Raw genomic sequence first — 19,602 nt, forward strand, 5'->3', positions numbered from 1 at the left:
GACAACACATAGGGTCATCAATATGAAAATATGTATACATTTGTAAGAGATAATCTCAAACCTTCAAAAGATCTTCATTTCCACCTTTGTCCTTAACTGGATAAGGCAAAGGATAAACAGACTTCATTGACAGAGTTTCTCTACAAATTTCATTGAAATTACATCCTGGTCAAATAATGCCCTACCGATTGTAAAAAACATGGTGTCAACCATTGTTTGTTGTCCCCAATATTATTTGATCGAAGTTGTCTAGGAAGTACAGGTCAAGGCGACATAAATCTTGTCACGCTAGATTGCTGAAAATCAATGAGGCACCTGGGTAGCAGGCAATGATTGCATCAGCCTTCTGGAATCTTGTGGGCTTGTCTGACATGCGCACTGATAACAGGATGCCGCTCATTTTGAGCACCAATTCCGCCGAGTAAGGTAGGTTCTGTTGATTAGTGGTCATTATGTCCAATGTTGGGAGATCTGAACCAACTCTTGTAAACATCCACTTTTAATTGAAATTATTGAATTGTATAATGATCTTGCTACTGGCCAATGCGACATTGTCTTTTGTTGGTTACCCAGCCGCGTTATTCCATACTCCGATTACAAGGCAACCATTCGATTATACATTCGTGATCTAATGCAGAAGTGGAACACCCAAGTAGGCATAAATAAGTTACATGAAATTAAACCAACTATCGGTTACACTTACTTGGGTTGTCAGTCCAGATTTAGAGGTCATCATGCGACGATGTCACATTGGCCACTCCAGATACACCCACGAATATTTGCTAAAAGGTGAGGATCCTCCATTTTACATTCCTTGTGATGAGAGAATCACGGTCAAGCATGTCCTGCATTGATTTTTCAATCAGAAGGGATAAATATTTCAATGTTAAAACTGTGAAGGATCTTTTTAGTAAAATTAACTATCATTTAATCATTAAGTTTTTAAAAGAATTAGAATTGATTGATAAATTTTGATTTATATGTTGTGTGAATAGATAAATGATATTTTATAATCGGTAGAATAAATTACCAACTAAGATAGTTAGTGGCTGTCTCTAAGGGGGTTTAAGTACTGTAAAATTATTGTCCTCCTGAGAGGATACGTAAGTCCCAAAACTTCCCAAGTCAATTTAGTTCTACATACCTTTTTAATCGTAGAATATTTGTTGTTTTATTATGGCTAAATATCAGTACAATCGCCAACTGCTGAAGGGATGGTATAAATCCAGCTTAGTTCCATGCAGGTAGCCAAAGTACTGTAAGTCCCCATGGTCCCTCACTATGGTGATCTACCTTCAGTTGTTGGCGATCCTCAGCCTTATTTTATTTTATATTGTATTGTCCTAATTTGAAATCCTATTTTAGAGATATACGCTAGTTTCATTTCCTATTACTGTGATATACTAGTTGGTTTTACTGTCCTTTGTCAACAGGTTTTTAAACTTTGCGCATTTGTCATGAATTTATAACTATCTTAAGTCACGATATGGCTGAAATACTGCCGCTGTGACAATAAACTTTAACTCACTCACTCACGCACTCTACAAATTTGATAACCTTGAAACTCCTCTTGACACAAAGTTTTCCACTGACTATCATCCATCTCATATCTGACTCCATCACTTCCACCTACTTTACCTGGGGTGATGACATCTTTGAGCAGATCCATGGCCTACCCATGGGCTCACCACTCTCTCTTTCTGAAATCTATATGACCTCTTCCCAGCAACAAGCACTCCGCACGTCACCAAACAAACCAACCTGCTGGTTCAGGAAGGTTGATGACACCTTTGTCATCCTTTCCCAAAATTACGATCCCACTGTCCTTCTCCAACACCTTAACCAACAGCATCTCTGAATTCAGTTTACTATCGAAACTGAAAACAACTCACAACTTCCTTTCCTTGACGTTCTGGTCACCTGCACTGCTGACAACACTATTCAAACCTCTGTTTACCATAAACCCACACACATTGACCAATACATTCACTTTGATTCTAACCATTCTCTCAGAACTAAAACCGGCATAATCTCTACCCTTACCCGCCGTGCTATTCTTATAGTGACTAATTCAGGACAGCCATCGTCCAAATATTTAAAAAGTCCAAAACTATGTTGTCAAGACATGTGAGACTTTATTGTAATATATATATGACGCTAACCTGTAATCTTAATCACTACTGTACATCCTTATCACTACCGCATTGTACATTGACTTGTCAGACCATTAATTACTGTATGACATTTTTAACCGTCATCGGTAATCCCCCTTGGCCGTGTCTGCCATCACATCAACTGGTCAAGGAGTGCTATTGTCTGTCCATTGATGAGTCATCGCCTGTCCATTGTTGTCAAAAACTGTATATATACTTAGTATGCTCACATCTAGATGGCGAGGGATAACGAGTCCGGTATTTGGACTGTATGTTGGGACGAGCAGGATAATGCCGCTCGTAAGAAAAAAAAAGCCCTGGGGTTGAGCAGGTACTCCGCTCACCTCATATATGTCATGTATATTTGTTTGACATGTAACTAAAGAAGTTTGAACTCAACTATGCCTTCATCTTTGTCAACGTATTGAATGTACACCTCATCTTAAACATGAGCTAATTCCTCAGTCGACGCGTAATCCACGCGTTGACACTATCATTCTGTCCTCTGCCTCACCTGGACCCGAGCTCCAACACCTTCGCCACGTTTTCACCCAAATTAACAATTACCCCACTAAACTTGTTGACCGAGTCATAAAATCCACCCTCAACCCATCACCAAAACCCACCACTAACAAGCCCGAATCTGCACCCATCCACATCTCACTACCGTACATTAGCCTTACACAACACTACCCTCACCAAATACAGTTCTTATACGATGCTATCTTGTACAGTATGATCCTCACACAATGCTATCTCATGATATCTGCAGTCAATGCTATCTTCAACAATACCATCCCCACAAAATAATGTTATACAATATTACCCTCACACAATGCTTTGTTATACAATATGTATTGTGTGAGGATAGTATTTTATAGCATAGTGTTTTATGAAGATAGTAGTGTATAACATACCATTGTGTGAGGATAGTAGTGTATCAGATATTTATCACAATGCTATTTTATATAATGCTACCCTCACACAATACAATTATGTTGAGAATTCCAGATTCTGCTTTAACAATGTTTATCACAGCACCTCTTTTGTTTACAGATAAAAGTAAATTATGGCCACCAATGGGGAGGAAGAGGCAGACACTTGGATGGAATTCATCGAGAAGCTGAAGGCTGTGGATGGGGGCAAGAAGAAATCTCCCAAACCTGACTCCTACATTAAAGAGAGTGCCTCCTATGAGGTAAGCTGACTAGTTGTGGATTTCCCCAAGGAAGATCAGGGTTAAAAAGCGTATAACAGAATCGGATGGTCAGACTGGCTGATTTAAGTTGTTTGTGCATGTCACTGTATCCCAGTATCCATTATCATGATGTCACTGGGATGTCTGGACCAGATTTGATTACGTACAGACCTCCATTGTAAAGGTGGAATATTGGTAGTGAGTGAGTAAGTGAGTGAGGTTTTACACCTCTTTTAGCAATATTCCAGCAACATCATGGCAGGGACAACAGAAATGGGCTTCACACATTGTACCCACTTGGGGAGTCCCGGGTTGTGATGAGCAAACGCTATAATCACTAAGTGCGAGATTAAACAATATGATCTATTTCAGAGCCTTGCAGCGTCATTTATCCTGTGCATTAAATCTCTACTTTGTTCTAAAAACCCATTGCCCATTTAGTGTTACACCTGTCTTGTAAGATTTGGAGGGTTGCCAATTTTGTTTGGGGAGGGGAAGGGGAGAGATGTCGAGGGATTTTGTACATAAGTATATATGTTTAAAATTATGCCTAGAAATTATGGGAAGGGGAGGGGGGTTTCTCTTATTTTATACATAAATTTTAGGGTGGGGGTGGGTTCATTCACATTGTACAGGCATCTCCATAAAATCATCATCACCCCCCTAGCCATAAATCATGAACGGTCCCTATTTGACAAAATCCTTTCTATATATAAGATATCTCTGCCAACAACAGGGAGCATTGTACAATTCCAACTGTATCATGTGCATGTGTTTGTGAATCACTCTCAAATAGTGATGACACCAGGTGCTTGTGAAAAGGAATCCATCGCTATTTAACAATCTGTTACATTGTTACACTAACATTACAAGGTATCCTTGACTGCGAAGGATGAACCAGTTCAGATACTCCATTAAGCAGTATGAAACTAATATCTTCATTTCCATTCAGAATTTGCATTGTGAAGATTGTGTTCAGTGCCACTTCATAAGTTTGATGTTGGATAAAAATTGTAATACCCTAAGGTTATGGGGAGTGGCAATGGCTCACCAATAGGGAAAGTAAGCCCTCGACCATCGGGTGGAGAGAAGTAAGACTTCTCCCCACCCTACTGCCTCGGCTCTTACTTTGCCAAGCATAACCTCGGAGTTGTGCTTTACCCTACACATGAATACCAGCTTTCAGCAAAAATCATGATTTTTTTTTTCCCCAAAGGCAATCTGTTTGGAATCTGTGTGTTTCCTAGATTGTTGATGTAGTTGCTGCATGCTGATGTTGTGTACAGGTGGTGGAAGACTACGACTGCATGCTGAACCAGACTAACATCCAGAAGAACAACAACAAGTACTACGTGATACAGGTGCTGACCCGCGGTGGGAAGTACTACACCTGGACCAGATGGGACAGGGTGGTAGGTGTAGCACGATGGTGTCTTGTTACTTGCAACTTCTCGGAGTGACTGATTTGGGTTTATGAAACTTTTAGCACTAGATGAGATTTCTTTTCATCAAGTGTATTCCAAGGACTTAATTAGAATAGGAAAATCAAATTTGGTGACCACCTTCTAAGTCTAAAGGAGAGGTGCCATGCAAATTTTGACCATGATATTTAAGAATTTGAAAAATATTGTTCAAAATGTTTTCATTTTTGGAAAACATATTCGTTTGTGCAAAGGAGAGGTACAGTGCAAAGAAATGTTGTGATGTTTTTAATTTATCAAGACTTATCACAAATTACATCTGCTGAACACGGGAAAAAGTGTCACATCAAATTTGTTCAACCAGTAACTTTATAATCATTTAGTGGATTTGTTTCAGATTTAGGAAATGGCCTTTTGTTTATTGGAGTTTGACATAAATCTTCTATTTTTGTCATGAATAATCATTACTAACTGTTCATCAGTTGGGAGTTTCAGTCAGGGGTATTAGTGAGCCTTGCTTACATATTTTGGCTTGTTTGGATTGTTACTATTCTCCTAAACACTAAGGTTCTTGAATACAAAGGGACAAAACCCTCCCTACATCCATACACAGTAGTTGATTGTACAATTCCCACCATATCATGAGCATGTCTTGATGAATCACTATCCAGTGTTTGTGAGTCAAGGTAAAACCTTCTATCAAATAGTGATGATATCATGCATGTATAAAAGAAATGTTTAAAAGTTGATTTGTTACAATATTATATTTGGTGAAGTTTAACTTCAACCACTTGGTCAAAGTATCAAGATACCCTTTTGAAGAAAGACAAGAATGGAAATGTTTATTTTATATTTCGTTCCAAACTCATATTTTCAAAAAAAAATCCTTGAACCCACTAAGCAAAAAATGGTTTCAGCAAAATGATGATTGGAATGGTCGTTGTCACACATCAATGGCTTGCAGGGAATTGAACGACTACTTTTGCTTTTGACATGAAGCTCAAGTAGTAGAAGTAATGGGGGTATGAGATCACTTTCAAGAAAGGTCGCTGTAAAGCTTTATTTCATTAATAAAGCTTTGTCAGGCCCTTAGATCTCGCCCCTATCGTGCCTACTACTTTTGAATCCCCAGTTAACTTCCCGACCCAAAGGGCCACTTCCTGATCACGTGATAGCTCTATGCCGCGTTGACCTCGATATAACAGTTTAATGTGAATCGCCTATGATCTCTTTGGTGTTCGTAATAAAGGCTTGCTGGGCTTTTCGTACTCCCTGTTCTATGTACTTTTTTTTCTCGTCCTCGCTGATAGCAGACTTACAAGACTTGGATCGAATCTCTTGTTTCATTTTGTTATATTTTGTGAATTCAGAGAGGATTCAGAGAGGATTGAACGAAACTCCTCCTCTGAGATCTTACTGTCAGTGAGTGCCGTGGAAATACGCTCACTTACCGTGTTCAGCTTTGCTTCGGCCAGAACCCTGATTTCATCGTGTTTCAATGCCTTACGGTGCAATTTGCGTGATGCAAACTTAAGCACCAACCCTAACACCCCTGCCACCCCAGCTGTTATTTCAATGCCTAGCACTATAGGTGCAGCCATGATGGTAGCTAACAACCCAACACCTGCCGCCCCTAGTCCCATGCTGGTTGCCATAAGGGCAGTATCAGTCCAGTCCACGGCATTGAAAGCTCTATGGTACTTCTTATATAGTGCTTTCCGAGTGTCACGGTCTTGTTCTAGTTGGCGTTTTACATCACATAACTGTCTCAAGCGGAACCCGTCTACGGTTTCCAGGGTCTGCGCTACTTCCTCTACGACTGGGTATAGCCCCATCCTGTGTGCATATAATATATCTTACCAGATATTTTCTAATTGGGCTTTTGTTAATAGTCGTTCAACGTACTTGAGGCTTATAAGGTTTAGATCCGGGTGTACGAAGATACGGGAAACGCTAATAGGTAACTTTTGGTCTATACTAACCACAGTAATCTCCGTGGGTATTCCCCCAATTGTATGACGATACGGCAATGTATGGGGGCTAATGAGCCATCCCAATGTACTGTCACCCCAGGTAAAAGGCGCAGGCCTAAATCCTTAATAACACCCCTAAGCATGACTTCTATGATGAGTGTGGAGCCTGGTGCCAGAACTAATACGGTATCGGACCTCAACTCTGACTCCACGGATGACATTAACAGGTTGCCCGGGCGGTGGTGTATTGGGCAAGCTAGCACCTCTCCATAACTCAGTATGAAAGACGTGAGGGTGAAGCCGGTGTTCTTAATTTTGGTGACACGGGCATGTTCGTTTAAAGAGATGTAAGGTGAGGTGAGGATTATGTTGATCAGCCATTTGGGTTCTTTAAAGGATGCCAGAGGCTGCCGTATGTAGACGCCGTCTCTTAATAGCAGGACGTACGAGGCGTCTTCCTTGCCGGGCAGATCGAACCCCTCCATGTCTCCTAGATCGTTAAGTGTGACGTTGGGGCGATCGACTATTGCTGCCCGCCTATACACGTTACCTTTCAAGCGTAGGGCATACAGGCGTCTTCCTCGCCGGGCAGATCGAACCCCTCCGTGTCTCCTAGGTCGTGAGCGTAGCGTTGGGCCGATGCCGATTGGCCATTGCTATAATACTATTACGATATAGTTTCCAATTGTTTTTCTGATAATAGTTCAGGGGTGCACTTCACCCCCCATGAAGTGTATGTTGTCGGGTAGAAAGATCTTGGTTAGTGATATCGTGTCTTCCACGGCCATGATGACCCCCTGCAGACTGGTGTTGGAATCGACACCCACCTGCACGTAAACAGTGCAAACCTGATACTGGCGCCGTTTCTCCCAACCGAGTTTGACCCCCTTCACGATTTCGACTTCATCCTGCGATGGTTCCCCTAGGTAGACTTTGATCATCAGAGTGGCGTTCTCCGGTAGGCTCGCCAGGACGTTGACCACGCCAGCGAATTCAGACACCAACTGCAATGTCACGTCTTGCACTCCCGGTTTACTCGATAGCATGTGGGCTGCCATACTGGCGACTGGGCTGATGACTACACTACGCCTCTGAGCCGGGACGTAAGCCACGAGCAGGGTTCCGTTGTTCACGACTTTGTTTAGGTAGTTGTCTTTGTTATCCGTGAACACGTAGGGGGAGCCGAGCCTAATATTGAGAAACCAGTCGCCTTTAGCTGGTAACAACACCAACTTGTCACCGTCGGTGAAGACGAGCGTATATGGCTTGTTTCGGGCGACGGTAGTGCTCTCAACATCTTCTAAGTCGAACAGTTTGCCCCCGAACGATGGGTATACTATCCATTTATCATCACCGGTGTTGACTAGAGCGTACCAAGTGTTGATGACCGCTCTTGAGGTATCTACTATATCACCTAGGGCTCCACCGGAGGGGACTTCAACGCGTTTGTAAATATTGTTTTTCAGTTGCAAGGCGTACAATTTACCATCTACTCCGGGGTCGTCGAAACCGCGTGTGTCCCCGAGGTCGGAGATCCCCGCATTGATGCATTTTTTCAACCTCATCCCGGGGCCTTGTGCGCTGGTCATTTTATGTGCAGCGTTATGCTGAGGTATCCTATATTCACGGGATTATGATTTATATCTAACACCGATATTATCAGCTCAGGGATGTTGCCCCGGGTTAACCTCTTATATTGCCGCGGTGAAAATGACTCGGTTCTACCGTCGTTGTATTTCCCCGTTTTCACCGGTACGGCTCTCAGTAGTGCCCACCTTGAATGTTGTCCGTTGTGCTCACCTGGCCGAGATGAATGCACAGCTCTCGGTACGGTACTAGGTCGGGTAACTTCGTGCCTGTGACGGTAGTTGTTGGTTTTATCTCGTCAGGCGACATGCCGAGTGTCCTCGCCAATGGTCGACCGAGCCTCAAGGAGTTTCTTCCGTTGTTGATTAACACCACTGTGCCGTTTGAGTCGTTCATCTTGAGTTCGGCTCCCAGGGGCTTGAAGACCTCACCGCTTAGAGAGCACACGCTGTAGTAGCCGTCGGTTATCTGGCTGCGAGCTCCACTGACGAACAGCTTGTTGTTGCTGGCGTTGATGTTATTCCATCGCGGTAGGTAGGTGATATCGCAGAGTGCGACTTCGAGTTGACCCGACGTGTTATCAATCGCGTGCATCAGATGAACGGCCTCGCCGCTCGTTATTCCTGGAAGTGTTACGTACATGTTAGAGTATATATACCCATTATATAATAGTTTTAAAATGTACTCCCAAGGAGTGTTTTACTCCCCTGGAGTGTTTTACCCTAAACTGGACACAGATTTCCCACACAAGATCGTGGTCGCTGATGGGCTGTATTTCGACGCCCAGTTTATAGATGTGTTCAACCGGTATAAGCTTTCGGTGACTAACGTCAAGGCAGTCCACGCTTGGTTCAACAACCCGATGCAGTTCTGGCAGAATCAACTCAACTTCGCCGTGTGATGCGCTACAACGGGGTGTGGTGTGACATTGACCGACACTCTGCGTGGACCACTGAGTCAGTCTGTGTTCACGTTCCACATGTACTACCAGATCAGACGTATCCTCAATGAGATCAGCGCTCCACTCCCACAGGACAAGGTGTGGGACGCAGTAAACAACCAGTATGATAGACGGGCCTACGAACGTATTTGCAACGAATTCGAACTAAACCTGAAGACCGATTGGCGTTTGCCGGGACCGAACCACGGGTTGGGTATCCCCATCGTTCACAACATGCCCCTCGTGGATGCCAGCGAGAAGATGAAAGAATGGGGGTACAAGTCGTATCATCACCTAACAACAAATGAGTGGGATGGCCGTTACATGGCTTTCGACAACAGCAAGGATTACCGAGTCTGGAGGTTCGAGCAGGGAGAAGCGGATGACTGGAAAAAGTTCATGTTGGACATGTCGAGAGGGTTTACTCGTGCCGGTGTAATCAGGTTGAACGACTCGATTCGAACGTACGTGTGGACGCTGTTGGGTGCGCAGACGCAAACGCGTTCCAATATCCTCGGTAAGGGGACTGCTTACGACGCTCAGAAACAGTTCGTTGTTAACGTTGAGGATGCTATCAATGCTCCAGTTGATCTCCCGAGTGCCATCAAACGCTACCAAGACGTGTTGGAATACGCCAGGTCGAAAGTCGACGTGGGACTGTACATAGCTCCGAGCGATATGCAACTGAGAGTAAAAAAAGTGGTGGGCTACAACAACGAAATAGTCATAGCCACGGCGGACCAAAAGTTGGGCGTCAACCCCGATGTCAACGTCTCCCACGTCCCGCCACCCACGACCGGTGAAACGGGTATAGTGGCGCCACCCCCAGAGCCTAGGGTTCAACACACACACCCACAGCCCGCACAATCCAATCAGCAGCACATCGATCGTAAAACAGCCCTGGTGGTTGGTGGGGTCGCGGTCGGTTTGGGACTTATTTGGTTAAAAATTCCTTAGCCGCTACGTACACCAAACCCGCAACGGCGACGATGATTGCCCATAGGGTTTTGGCCGAGCCACGTGGCAGTTTAAGCCAGAGCGCTCAGGAGCCACGAGACGATGCTACCCAGGGTGCCGGGTAGGGCTTCGGCGGCCTTACCAGCCAGTTTAGCCAGGGCCTCCCCGAGGGATTTCAGGTGTTTTTTTATCCAGTCTTTGACGCCACCACTTGGGGGTGTGGGGGTACCCCCACTCAATGACACCACCAGGGTTGATATGATGAAGCCCAATGCAGTCAGAATGCTGGCGATGGTGATGCCTTGCTCTCGGAAGAGGATTCGGATCCTGTCAGCTAGCGTGGTGTCCTCATTTAGGACTCGATCGATGGTTTCCCATACACGACTGATTTGTGATCGGAGGGCTTCCCGGTTCGAGGAAGCGGATTCCAACCGAGTCCGTCTCTCGTCTTCCAAGTTTTTTATTCTCTCCTCGATACGACGTTTCATATCACCGTCCGATTCGGCAAGTTTTATTTTCACGCGAGCGATGTGCTCGTCGACTTCGTTCAGTTTCCCCATGTTGTTCACGAGTTCTCCTCGTACATGTTTCAAGGCTTCGTCTAGGCCTCGCAGTTCCCTCAGGGTAAATTCGAGGCCGGCAAGGGGTGGGCATGGTACGTGGCCAACAGTTTTTCGACGCTGTCCGACGTTTCTTTAGCACGTTGGGGTATGTCCCCGGTATTACTGAGTTCGGCCCTGGCTGCTTGCAGATCTTGGACGACCTTCGGGGGAAGCTTAGGCCGTGCGCCACCGTAATCTATGAAGCCAAGTTCATCACGGATCAGTTGACTCCCACCAGGGCGACTGGTGAGTGTTGACAAAGCATACGGCTTCTCATCTTTTTTCATGATATTGACCCCCGGGTGAGCCTTCAATCGCAGCGTGCCCTTCTTATCAATGGTGAACTTGGCATAGTCTCGTACCAACGGCTTCATGTTGTCTCTCTTTTCAACTGCGCCATAATAATCGTCGACGGCCGGCTGTACAAGTTCAGCACTTAAGGGGTTGTTCGTGAATGTGGTGTCATCCTCCCCGAACGCCTGGGCACTATCATCCCACATATCATCCATCGGGATGTCCTCATGACCGCCTTCAGCCATTATTTAGTATTAAAACTTATATATTTCATTTATATAACAATGTATGGTAGGATCCTTTTCGAAGATCAAGAGAGCCTCTAGGCGTCAGAGCCGTGCGCCAGTCGGTGACCATCACCAACAATCCCAGCAAGATAGACCAGAATCAAACGCTGCTGGTTAGATTCCCAAACCTGGGCGAGCATGACCTTATCGTACCAGGCACGGTTCGACTGGCGTTCAACCTCACGCTGACCTCCGACAACGACAAACGCGAGCTAGTGCGGAACGTAGGCCGAGCCATCATCAAGAAAACCACCATCAAGATCAGCGGTAACGAGGTGCTGAGCATCGACGACAGCGACGTGTTTCACTGCTACGGGGACCTCTGGAAAAGTGAGGGAGAACGCGTTAATGACGTGTACCAGGGCATCAGCAAATCACCCCGGTTTGCGCATGGGGTATGGCTTCACGGCAGACCAGCTAGACAAGATCTCGGACGGTGAAAAGGCCATCGCCCAAGCGTACGGGAACAGGTTCTGCGTGCCGCTCGACTTCGAGTTGCTCACGGGGCACGCGCCGTTTTACCAGGCCGCGCTGGGTGATAGGCTTGAATACGAGCTAACGTTTAACGACTACAGCAAAGTCGTGCGTACGCTGAACGGTGATGAGGCCAGTTACACCATAGACAACATCTCTCTGGAGTTCGACATGGTCACTAGCCCGGAGCTGGCCAGGCAGGTTTGAAGCCAGTACTCGGGGAAGGTGGCCATCCTGTACGATCGCATACTGAGGCATAGATCGGTCGTGCGGGATAAGAGCGACACCGTGTGGAATATCAACCTGAACGTGCCGGCGCGATCGATGAAAGGCATCCTGGTCGTCCCTGTGGAGGATTACGAGCCGTTCCGAAGGGAGAGCGAGAAGTTTTTCAACCCCGAGATTGAAAAGGTGGAAGTGACCATCGAGGGCGTGCCCAACCAGCTGTTCAGTCATGGTATGAGGGCATACCAGCAGTGGGATGAGATAAAAAAGCTACTGGCCAAACAACACCACATAACCAAAGACCTGGACCTATCCTCCGTGCAGATCGGCGAATACCTGACCACCAAGTACGCGCTGTGGTTGGACATGCGATCCACGGATGACGATAAACTGCATGGTAGCGACCCCCGTGCAGTTTATCGTCATCCGTGGATCGCGCATCGCATCTCATTAACGGCAGCGAGGGGATAACAATCCAGATTACCAAGAAGGCTCAACCCGCGGGCAAGTTGAAATTATATCTGTACGTGATTATGGACGCGCAACTTAATATAGACAATGGGAGATTCGTGCAAGCCATCTATTGATTTGCCCCGCGACCCACACTGCGCCATAGTGTGCGGGCAGACGGGCTGTGGGAAGACCGTTTTCGTGTTGGATATGTTGGAGGGGTACTACCGGGATGTGTTCGACAATATCGTTATCATGTGCCCTACTCTACACATGAATAGAACGTACACCGAAAGACCTTGGGTGATGACGGACCCGGACGTACACAGAGTCGACCCGGGGACACGTCTGCAGGACTGGTTGAAAGCTTATCACAACAAATTTAAAGGGGAGTCGACGCTGTTCATACTGGACGACTGCAGCGCTAATCGTGAGATAACAAAAAAGAGAGACATGCTATCGTACCTGGCCTTCTCCGGCCGGCACGCAAAGCACAGCGTCTGGGTGCTAATGCAGAAGTTCAACTCGGTGTTTAAAGACCTCAGGGAGCAGACGCGATGGGTGGCCTTATTTCACAGCAAGGACAGGGATTCGTTCGAGGAGTGTTTGAGAGAGAACGATGTGATGAGCAAATTAGAACAGGAACGGGTGAAGAAACAGCTCGCTGAAACTAAACATGCTAAGCTCGTGCTCAAGACCGACCAACCCGTGCCGTATAGGGTGTTTTAGCTTAGCTTTGCTAAGCAAATGCTAAGCAATGCTAAGTAAATGCTAAGCAAATGCTAAGCAAATCTAAGCAAATGCTAAGCAAAGCTAAGCTATGACTTTTTTTGAAGTGTTCGTCGTGTGCAATTTAACCTTCATTTCGCTGTGTTTCACCTGCATCGGGTATTATATTGTTAAAACTAAAACTTGCTTGTTACATTATAAGATGGAGTGTGATGAACTGCTCGAACAACTGTTGGTGCCAGGGGACGATGATAAGCGAGGGGACGATGACAAGCGAGAGAGATTGGTGGCATTGGCTGTTGGTGGCAAAGCCAAACATTACTTTGGGGACTACACTCCCGATAAAATTCACAAAATGTCAGCCGAAGAAATCGATAAGCTGTACGCGAGATACGAGGCTAGACTCGGGGCCGAGATGACGAAAACTATAGGATTGGCTATGACCCAGATATACACTGGTATTGCGTCGTACTTCCTTCCCATTCCCCAGGAACACCGACTTTACCTGTGGGAGGACCTCGAGAAAGACCGTTTTATTGAACACGCCTTGAGCTCTATCAGCTGCATGTTGTACCACAAATACGGTATGTTTTTAGCCCCGGTGACGGCGGCGATTATCACGGCAAAGCATTGCCAATTTAAGGAGGGGGAAAATAATAATAATAGTATAGATGGATACTGCACAGGAGGAGACCCCACCCCAAACCCCCAGGGAGGAAACCCCACTGGAGGAAACCCCTCCCGTGACCCCTACAGTCACCAGGCAGAAGAACCCTAAGAGAGTAGTTGCCGGTTAAAAAAAGTGGTCTAACCAACATTAAAGTAACACGTGGAGCCCGGCTCCACTCTTGTTGATTGCAGGCGCAACTGCTGCCGTGGCTATCTCATGGTTATATAATAAACAAGCACCCAGGGAGCCCCGGGAGGAACCCCCACAATTAGAGGTCAACCCACATATCATGTTATAATTTATATATTTTTTATCATATACATAATGTCTGAGGGGAAAACGTTCGTAAACGACGCATACCACGCCACAGTGGTCGCCAGTCTAGCTGTAGGGTACGCTCAGTTGACCAAAATGGTGCTTAAACAACCGACTATCAAGCTAGATTTCAACCTGCAGGATATGGGTATGCTCATAATGAACCTGGGTATGGCGATGGCCACCAAGGACATCCTAGTAAAACAAGGGATCCTACCCGGAAAATATTTTGAAGTAAATGTGCTAATATATAATAGGATGGCTACGATCGCCATGATGGTCGGCGGGGCGTTAGTAAATGCTCTGGCATTTTCAGGGAGTAATTTCCTCTTCTCGAAACTACGAGAGTCACAGACTGAACGGAAGCGGCATGACCTGGCTGTTGAGAAATTACAAGCAGCGCAATCTGAGTACGCGAAAAAACGTGTCCAGAGGATCGATTACATTAACGAACAACTCAGGCGTGAGAACCATGCCGTTAAAAAATTCCACGATGTCGACGACGCAGCGAGAGAATACTACCTACTAACAGGCAAACAGCTAGAACCACTCCCTCCTAAGCCCACACTCGCTCAGTACTACACACCATCCCCCGGGGCAAATGGACCGGGAATTAATCTTTATCGTGCTGGGTCTAGCAGCGACTGCAACAATTATACTAAGAATATAAGTATACCAAAAGATGAGACCTGCTCCGTACCGATGCGAATACGTACTTATGGGGAAGACAGAGGCCTGTGGTAGGAGATGCAGGACTGAGGGGTACTGTTGTTTCCACATGGGAAGCCCTAACTACACGTGTTCTGTGTGTGGTAACGGGGTGAAAGGGCACTACTGCCTATGCAAAGCTCACGGAGCAAACGTAGTCAGGCATCATCTCATCTATGAGAAGAAAAAAGACTACAGAAAAGAAAGTAGACGCCTCCTCAGGATAGCAGTGTAAGGCCCCAATTAGAGGCTGTGGGCACACCTAGGTATAACTATGTTTGTGGAAATTGAGCCCAGGGAAAGTTGCCTGAGAAGCTGGCAGATGGATGTGGGGGAAAGTATAGATATCAGTGTCCTCAAACCCGTGATTGTTAGCGAACTATATAAGGGGTGCTCGTTTACAATCATGGTGAAAGTAGGGTTTGATGTACCGTGGGCTGGGCACACTTGGAATTACTTTGATGGTGGCCGAGTAGATGTGCATGGGGAGATAGATATACTTGTTGACGACTCGTTGCAAGTAATACAAAACACCCTACTATGCTGCACATGTTCCGGATGGGTCGAGGGTATAATCGATAAGGTCTATCTAGATATTTACTAAGGATTTTATGGGCGCCTCACTATTTTTTTTATCAAGGTTGGAGGAGTTACCTCCCTTGCCGGCGGCCCAATTACAGATCGATATACTTAGGTGTGTACGCAACTATGTCTACTACTCGCGAGCTCAAGCAGATCGCCAAGCAGAGAGGTTTAATTGGTTATTCTAGAATAAGGAAACCACAGTTGTTGAGGTTACTAGGCCTACAGGCCCCTCCTACGGTAAGACAACTAAAACTCCGAGCAAAAGAGCTAGGGTTGACGGGTTATTCCCGCCTGGGGAGAGCCGGGTTAGTCGCATTATTAAACGACCCCGTTCACGTTCAGCTCCCCACTGTAAAACAATTAAAAGTAGAGGCTTGGATTTGGGGTTAGCTGGTTATTCCCGTATGAGGAAGCCACAGCTTGTAGAACTATTACGGCAGAATAGAGCTATTGACCTAGAGTTCATGCCCACTGAGTGGGCTGTAGGTAACTATTTGAGAGGCTGGCAAATGCATGTTGATAGGAACATAGACATCGCCGATATCAAGCCGCTAATCGCTGATAAAGTCAATCAGGAACTAAACGATCTGGGAAGTATAAAGTTTCAAATCACAGTGAAAATGTCACTCGATAAACAGCAGGGGGCTGGGGTCACTGAGTACGTTCAGCCTTACTTCCGAGGTAAACAAGAAGTCGTGACTCATACAGAGACTATAGACGCATCAATCGATACCAGTTTTCAGCAGATACGAGAATACCTAGAACGCTACACACACATGGGGCCCGGGTGGGTTGTTGATAAAATCGATAATGTCTATCTAGACATAGCTAACTACGTGCCGTTCAGAGGCGGGTCATACCTAGACTTGCCCCCCTACTATAAGAAAAAACAGGCAATGGTCAACGTCAAGAATAGAGGAGACGATTGCCTGAGGTTAGCTATCAGGTCAGCCTTGTTTCCAGCTGACACCAATTCGAACAGGCCTTCTAGTTATCCCCAAGACGATGGGCTCAACTGGGATGGTACAGATGAACCAACCCCCATATCTCAGATCACTAAAATAGAAAAACAGAATAATATAGCCATAAACGTCTTTGGACACGAAGGTAACACAACAATAGTGCACAGGGTCAGTTCGTTGGGGGAACCCCAACTGGGTCGCCGCGTTATCAATATATTCATGATCCAGCGAGGTGATAAGTACCACCACGCGTGGATAAAACACTTTAGCAGGCTGTTGTACGACCAATCGGCACACCGAGAAAAGAGTCACTTCTGCGAACGGTGCCTACACGGCTTCACACGAGCTGATTTATTAGAATCGCACCGGGGGGATTGCCAAGGCGTGGGGCAGACAGCCATACGAGTCGACATGCCTAAGGAAGCTGACAATATCCTAAAATTCGACAACCACAAGAACCAAATGTCTGTGCCTTATGTCATCTACGCCGACTTTGAAGCCTTGGTCAAACCCGTTGAGTCTGCCGGGGGTACCCAAGCCACACAAAAGACACAGGAGCATGAGGCCTGTGGGTTTGGATATGTGGTCGTCCGTTGTGATGGGAAAACGAAAGCTCCGGTAGTGTATAGGGGTCCCGACGCGGCTGAAAAGATTCTAAAGTGTTTGCAGGAGTAAGAAAAAACTATCAGGAATGCGCTGTATACAGTTGCTCCCATGGGTATGACCCAAACCGACTAGCTAGCTCACGCCTGCAGCACTCACTGCCACGTGTGTGACTCACCACTGAACGGTGATTCGGTGAGAGATCACTGCCACGTCACCGGTAAGTATAGAGGCGCCGCTCACAGCGTGTGTAACCTCAAGCTTAGAATCACCCCCAAGACAATAAACATCCCCGTGGTCTTCCACAACTTGAGAGGGTATGACTCTCACTTAATCATGCAGGCCATCGCGAAAGTCGACGGCAACCTGACATGCATCCCCAACAACATGGAGAGATACATCTCCTTCAGCTTGAATGGCCTGAGGTTCATCGACTCGGTTCAATTCCTCCTGTCGTCACTCGACAGTCTGGTCAAGGCCAACGATACCTTCCCCATCACCGATCGATATACCGACGCCGAGACTCGACCCCTGCTGATGAGGAAGGGTGTGTACCCCTACGAGTACATGGATGGCTGGGCCAAGTTCGCCGAGACCCGACTACCCCCCATCAGAGAATTTTACAGCAACCTGACCGACTCGACAATATCCCAAGACGATTACTCGCACGTGATTAACATATGGAATAAACTGGGCTGTAAGAATCTGGGTGACTATCACGACCTGTACTTGAGGACAGATGTACTGCTGCTAGCCGATGTGTTTGAGACGTTTAGGCGGACGTGTTTCAAGCAGTATCAACTTGAACCCCGCATGGTACTACACCAGCCCAGGTCTGTCGTGGGATGCATTGTTGAAAAAGTTGGAATTGCTCACCGATTACAACATGCACCTATTCATTGAGAAAGGCTTGCGAGGTGGGATTTCCATGGCTACCAAACGATACGCGAAAGCAAATAATCAATACGTGAAGGGCTACGATCCGAGCAAGCCAACCAATCATATTCTCTACCTCGACGCCAACAACCTGTACGGCTGGGCCATGAGCCAGTATATACCCACAGGGGGGTTCGAATGGGCATCGCACGAGGTCGATGTTATGAGCATCGCGCCAGATTCGAACAAAGGTTATATCCTCGAGGTGGACTTGGAATACCCCAAGGCATTACACACATCACACAACAGCTACCCACTGGCCCTCGAACGTATGAGGGTTAACCCAGACTGGATGTCTGAGTACCAACATATCTTGTTAGGTGGGCGGGTGGCAGACGTTGAAAAACTCATGCCCAACTTAATGAATAAGACCAAGTACATCGTTCACTATCGCAACCTACAGGTGTACCTGTCGTTGGGTATGAGGCTGACCAAAATACACAGGGTGCTCGTGTTCAACCAGAGCCCCTGGATGGAGCCTTACATCAGAATGAACACGGACCTGCGAAAGCTGGCCACCTGTGACTTTGAGAAAAATCTCTACAAGCTCATGAACAACTCGGTGTTCGGTAAGACGATGGAGAACCTACGGAAACGCGTGACCGTGAAGCTGGTTTGGTCAAATGAGGAAGACAAGCTCAGGAGACTGATAGCCAGCCCGGCATTCAACCGGAGCAAGATATTCACCGACGACCTGGTTGCCCTACACATGAAGAAAAGCCACATCAAATTCAACCGGCCTGTTTATGTGGGGATGAGCATCCTCGATTTATCAAACACCTGATGTATGCGACTTTTACTACAACGAACTGAAAAACAGTACGACGACGGGTGTGAAGTGCTGTACACTGACACGGATTCCCTGCTGATGGAGATTCGAACCGAGGACGTGTACGAGGACATGAAAAAACGCCTCGATTTGTACGACACCAGCGACTACCCCAAGGACCATGCCATACACAGCACGGTAAATAAAAAGGTCCTAGGTAAGATGAAAGACGAGTGTGCTGGCACGCCCATAGCCGAGTACATAGGCTTGAGACCCAAGATGTACTCCATCCTGAAGGCCGACAATGGTGAGATCCGAAAGGCGAAGGGTGTTAAGAAGTACGTGGTGAAACAACACATCAAACACGCCAGATTCAAGGAAGCCCTGTTCAAGACCTTCAGGCATAAAATGAACACGCTTAGAAGTGATGGGCATAGGATATACGGACTGACTATAAACAAGACGTCCCTGTCGCCGATGGACACTAAACGTTTGATAGCTATTGATGGGATAAACACGTACGCGTACGGGCATGAGAAAATTGAACCAAGAACATAAGTGTATATAAACACGATACCCTGTGACAACGATGTCACGGAACCAGAGAAAGTTTGAGGCTATTTACTACAGCCCCCGTGGGTACTGGAAAGGAGCTAGTGCCGTACATAAGCTGGCTAAAATGGCGCGAGTACCCTCGGAGGAGGCCAAAGTGTGGCTTGAAAAACAAGCCCTGTGGCAGATCTATTTACCGGCACCACGCTACG

General features: G+C 46.4%; 1 protein-coding gene across 3 annotated transcripts in view; it reads left to right on the top strand.

Moving 5' to 3' along the window:
- The window catches only part of LOC124255293 (protein mono-ADP-ribosyltransferase PARP3-like), a 67,234-nt gene that overhangs the window by 23,778 nt on the left and 23,854 nt on the right, over positions 1-19,602 (top strand). For 2 of the 3 annotated variants that reach the window (XM_046689187.1, XM_046689170.1), the window contains exons 2-3: positions 3,210-3,351; positions 4,638-4,763. In XM_046689187.1, the coding sequence (XP_046545143.1) occupies positions 3,223-3,351; positions 4,638-4,763 (255 nt within the window). In that variant the 5' untranslated portion in view covers positions 3,210-3,222. Of the gene's footprint in view, positions 1-174; positions 427-3,209; positions 3,352-4,637; positions 4,764-19,602 lie in introns of those variants that run through there. The other variant, XM_046689179.1, reaches the window with a different exon arrangement.

The sequence above is a fragment of the Haliotis rubra genome, unplaced genomic scaffold, assembly GCF_003918875.1.
Source record: "Haliotis rubra isolate DU_JTF1 unplaced genomic scaffold, ASM391887v1 Scf1152, whole genome shotgun sequence".
Lineage (NCBI taxonomy): Eukaryota > Metazoa > Mollusca > Gastropoda > Lepetellida > Haliotidae > Haliotis > Haliotis rubra.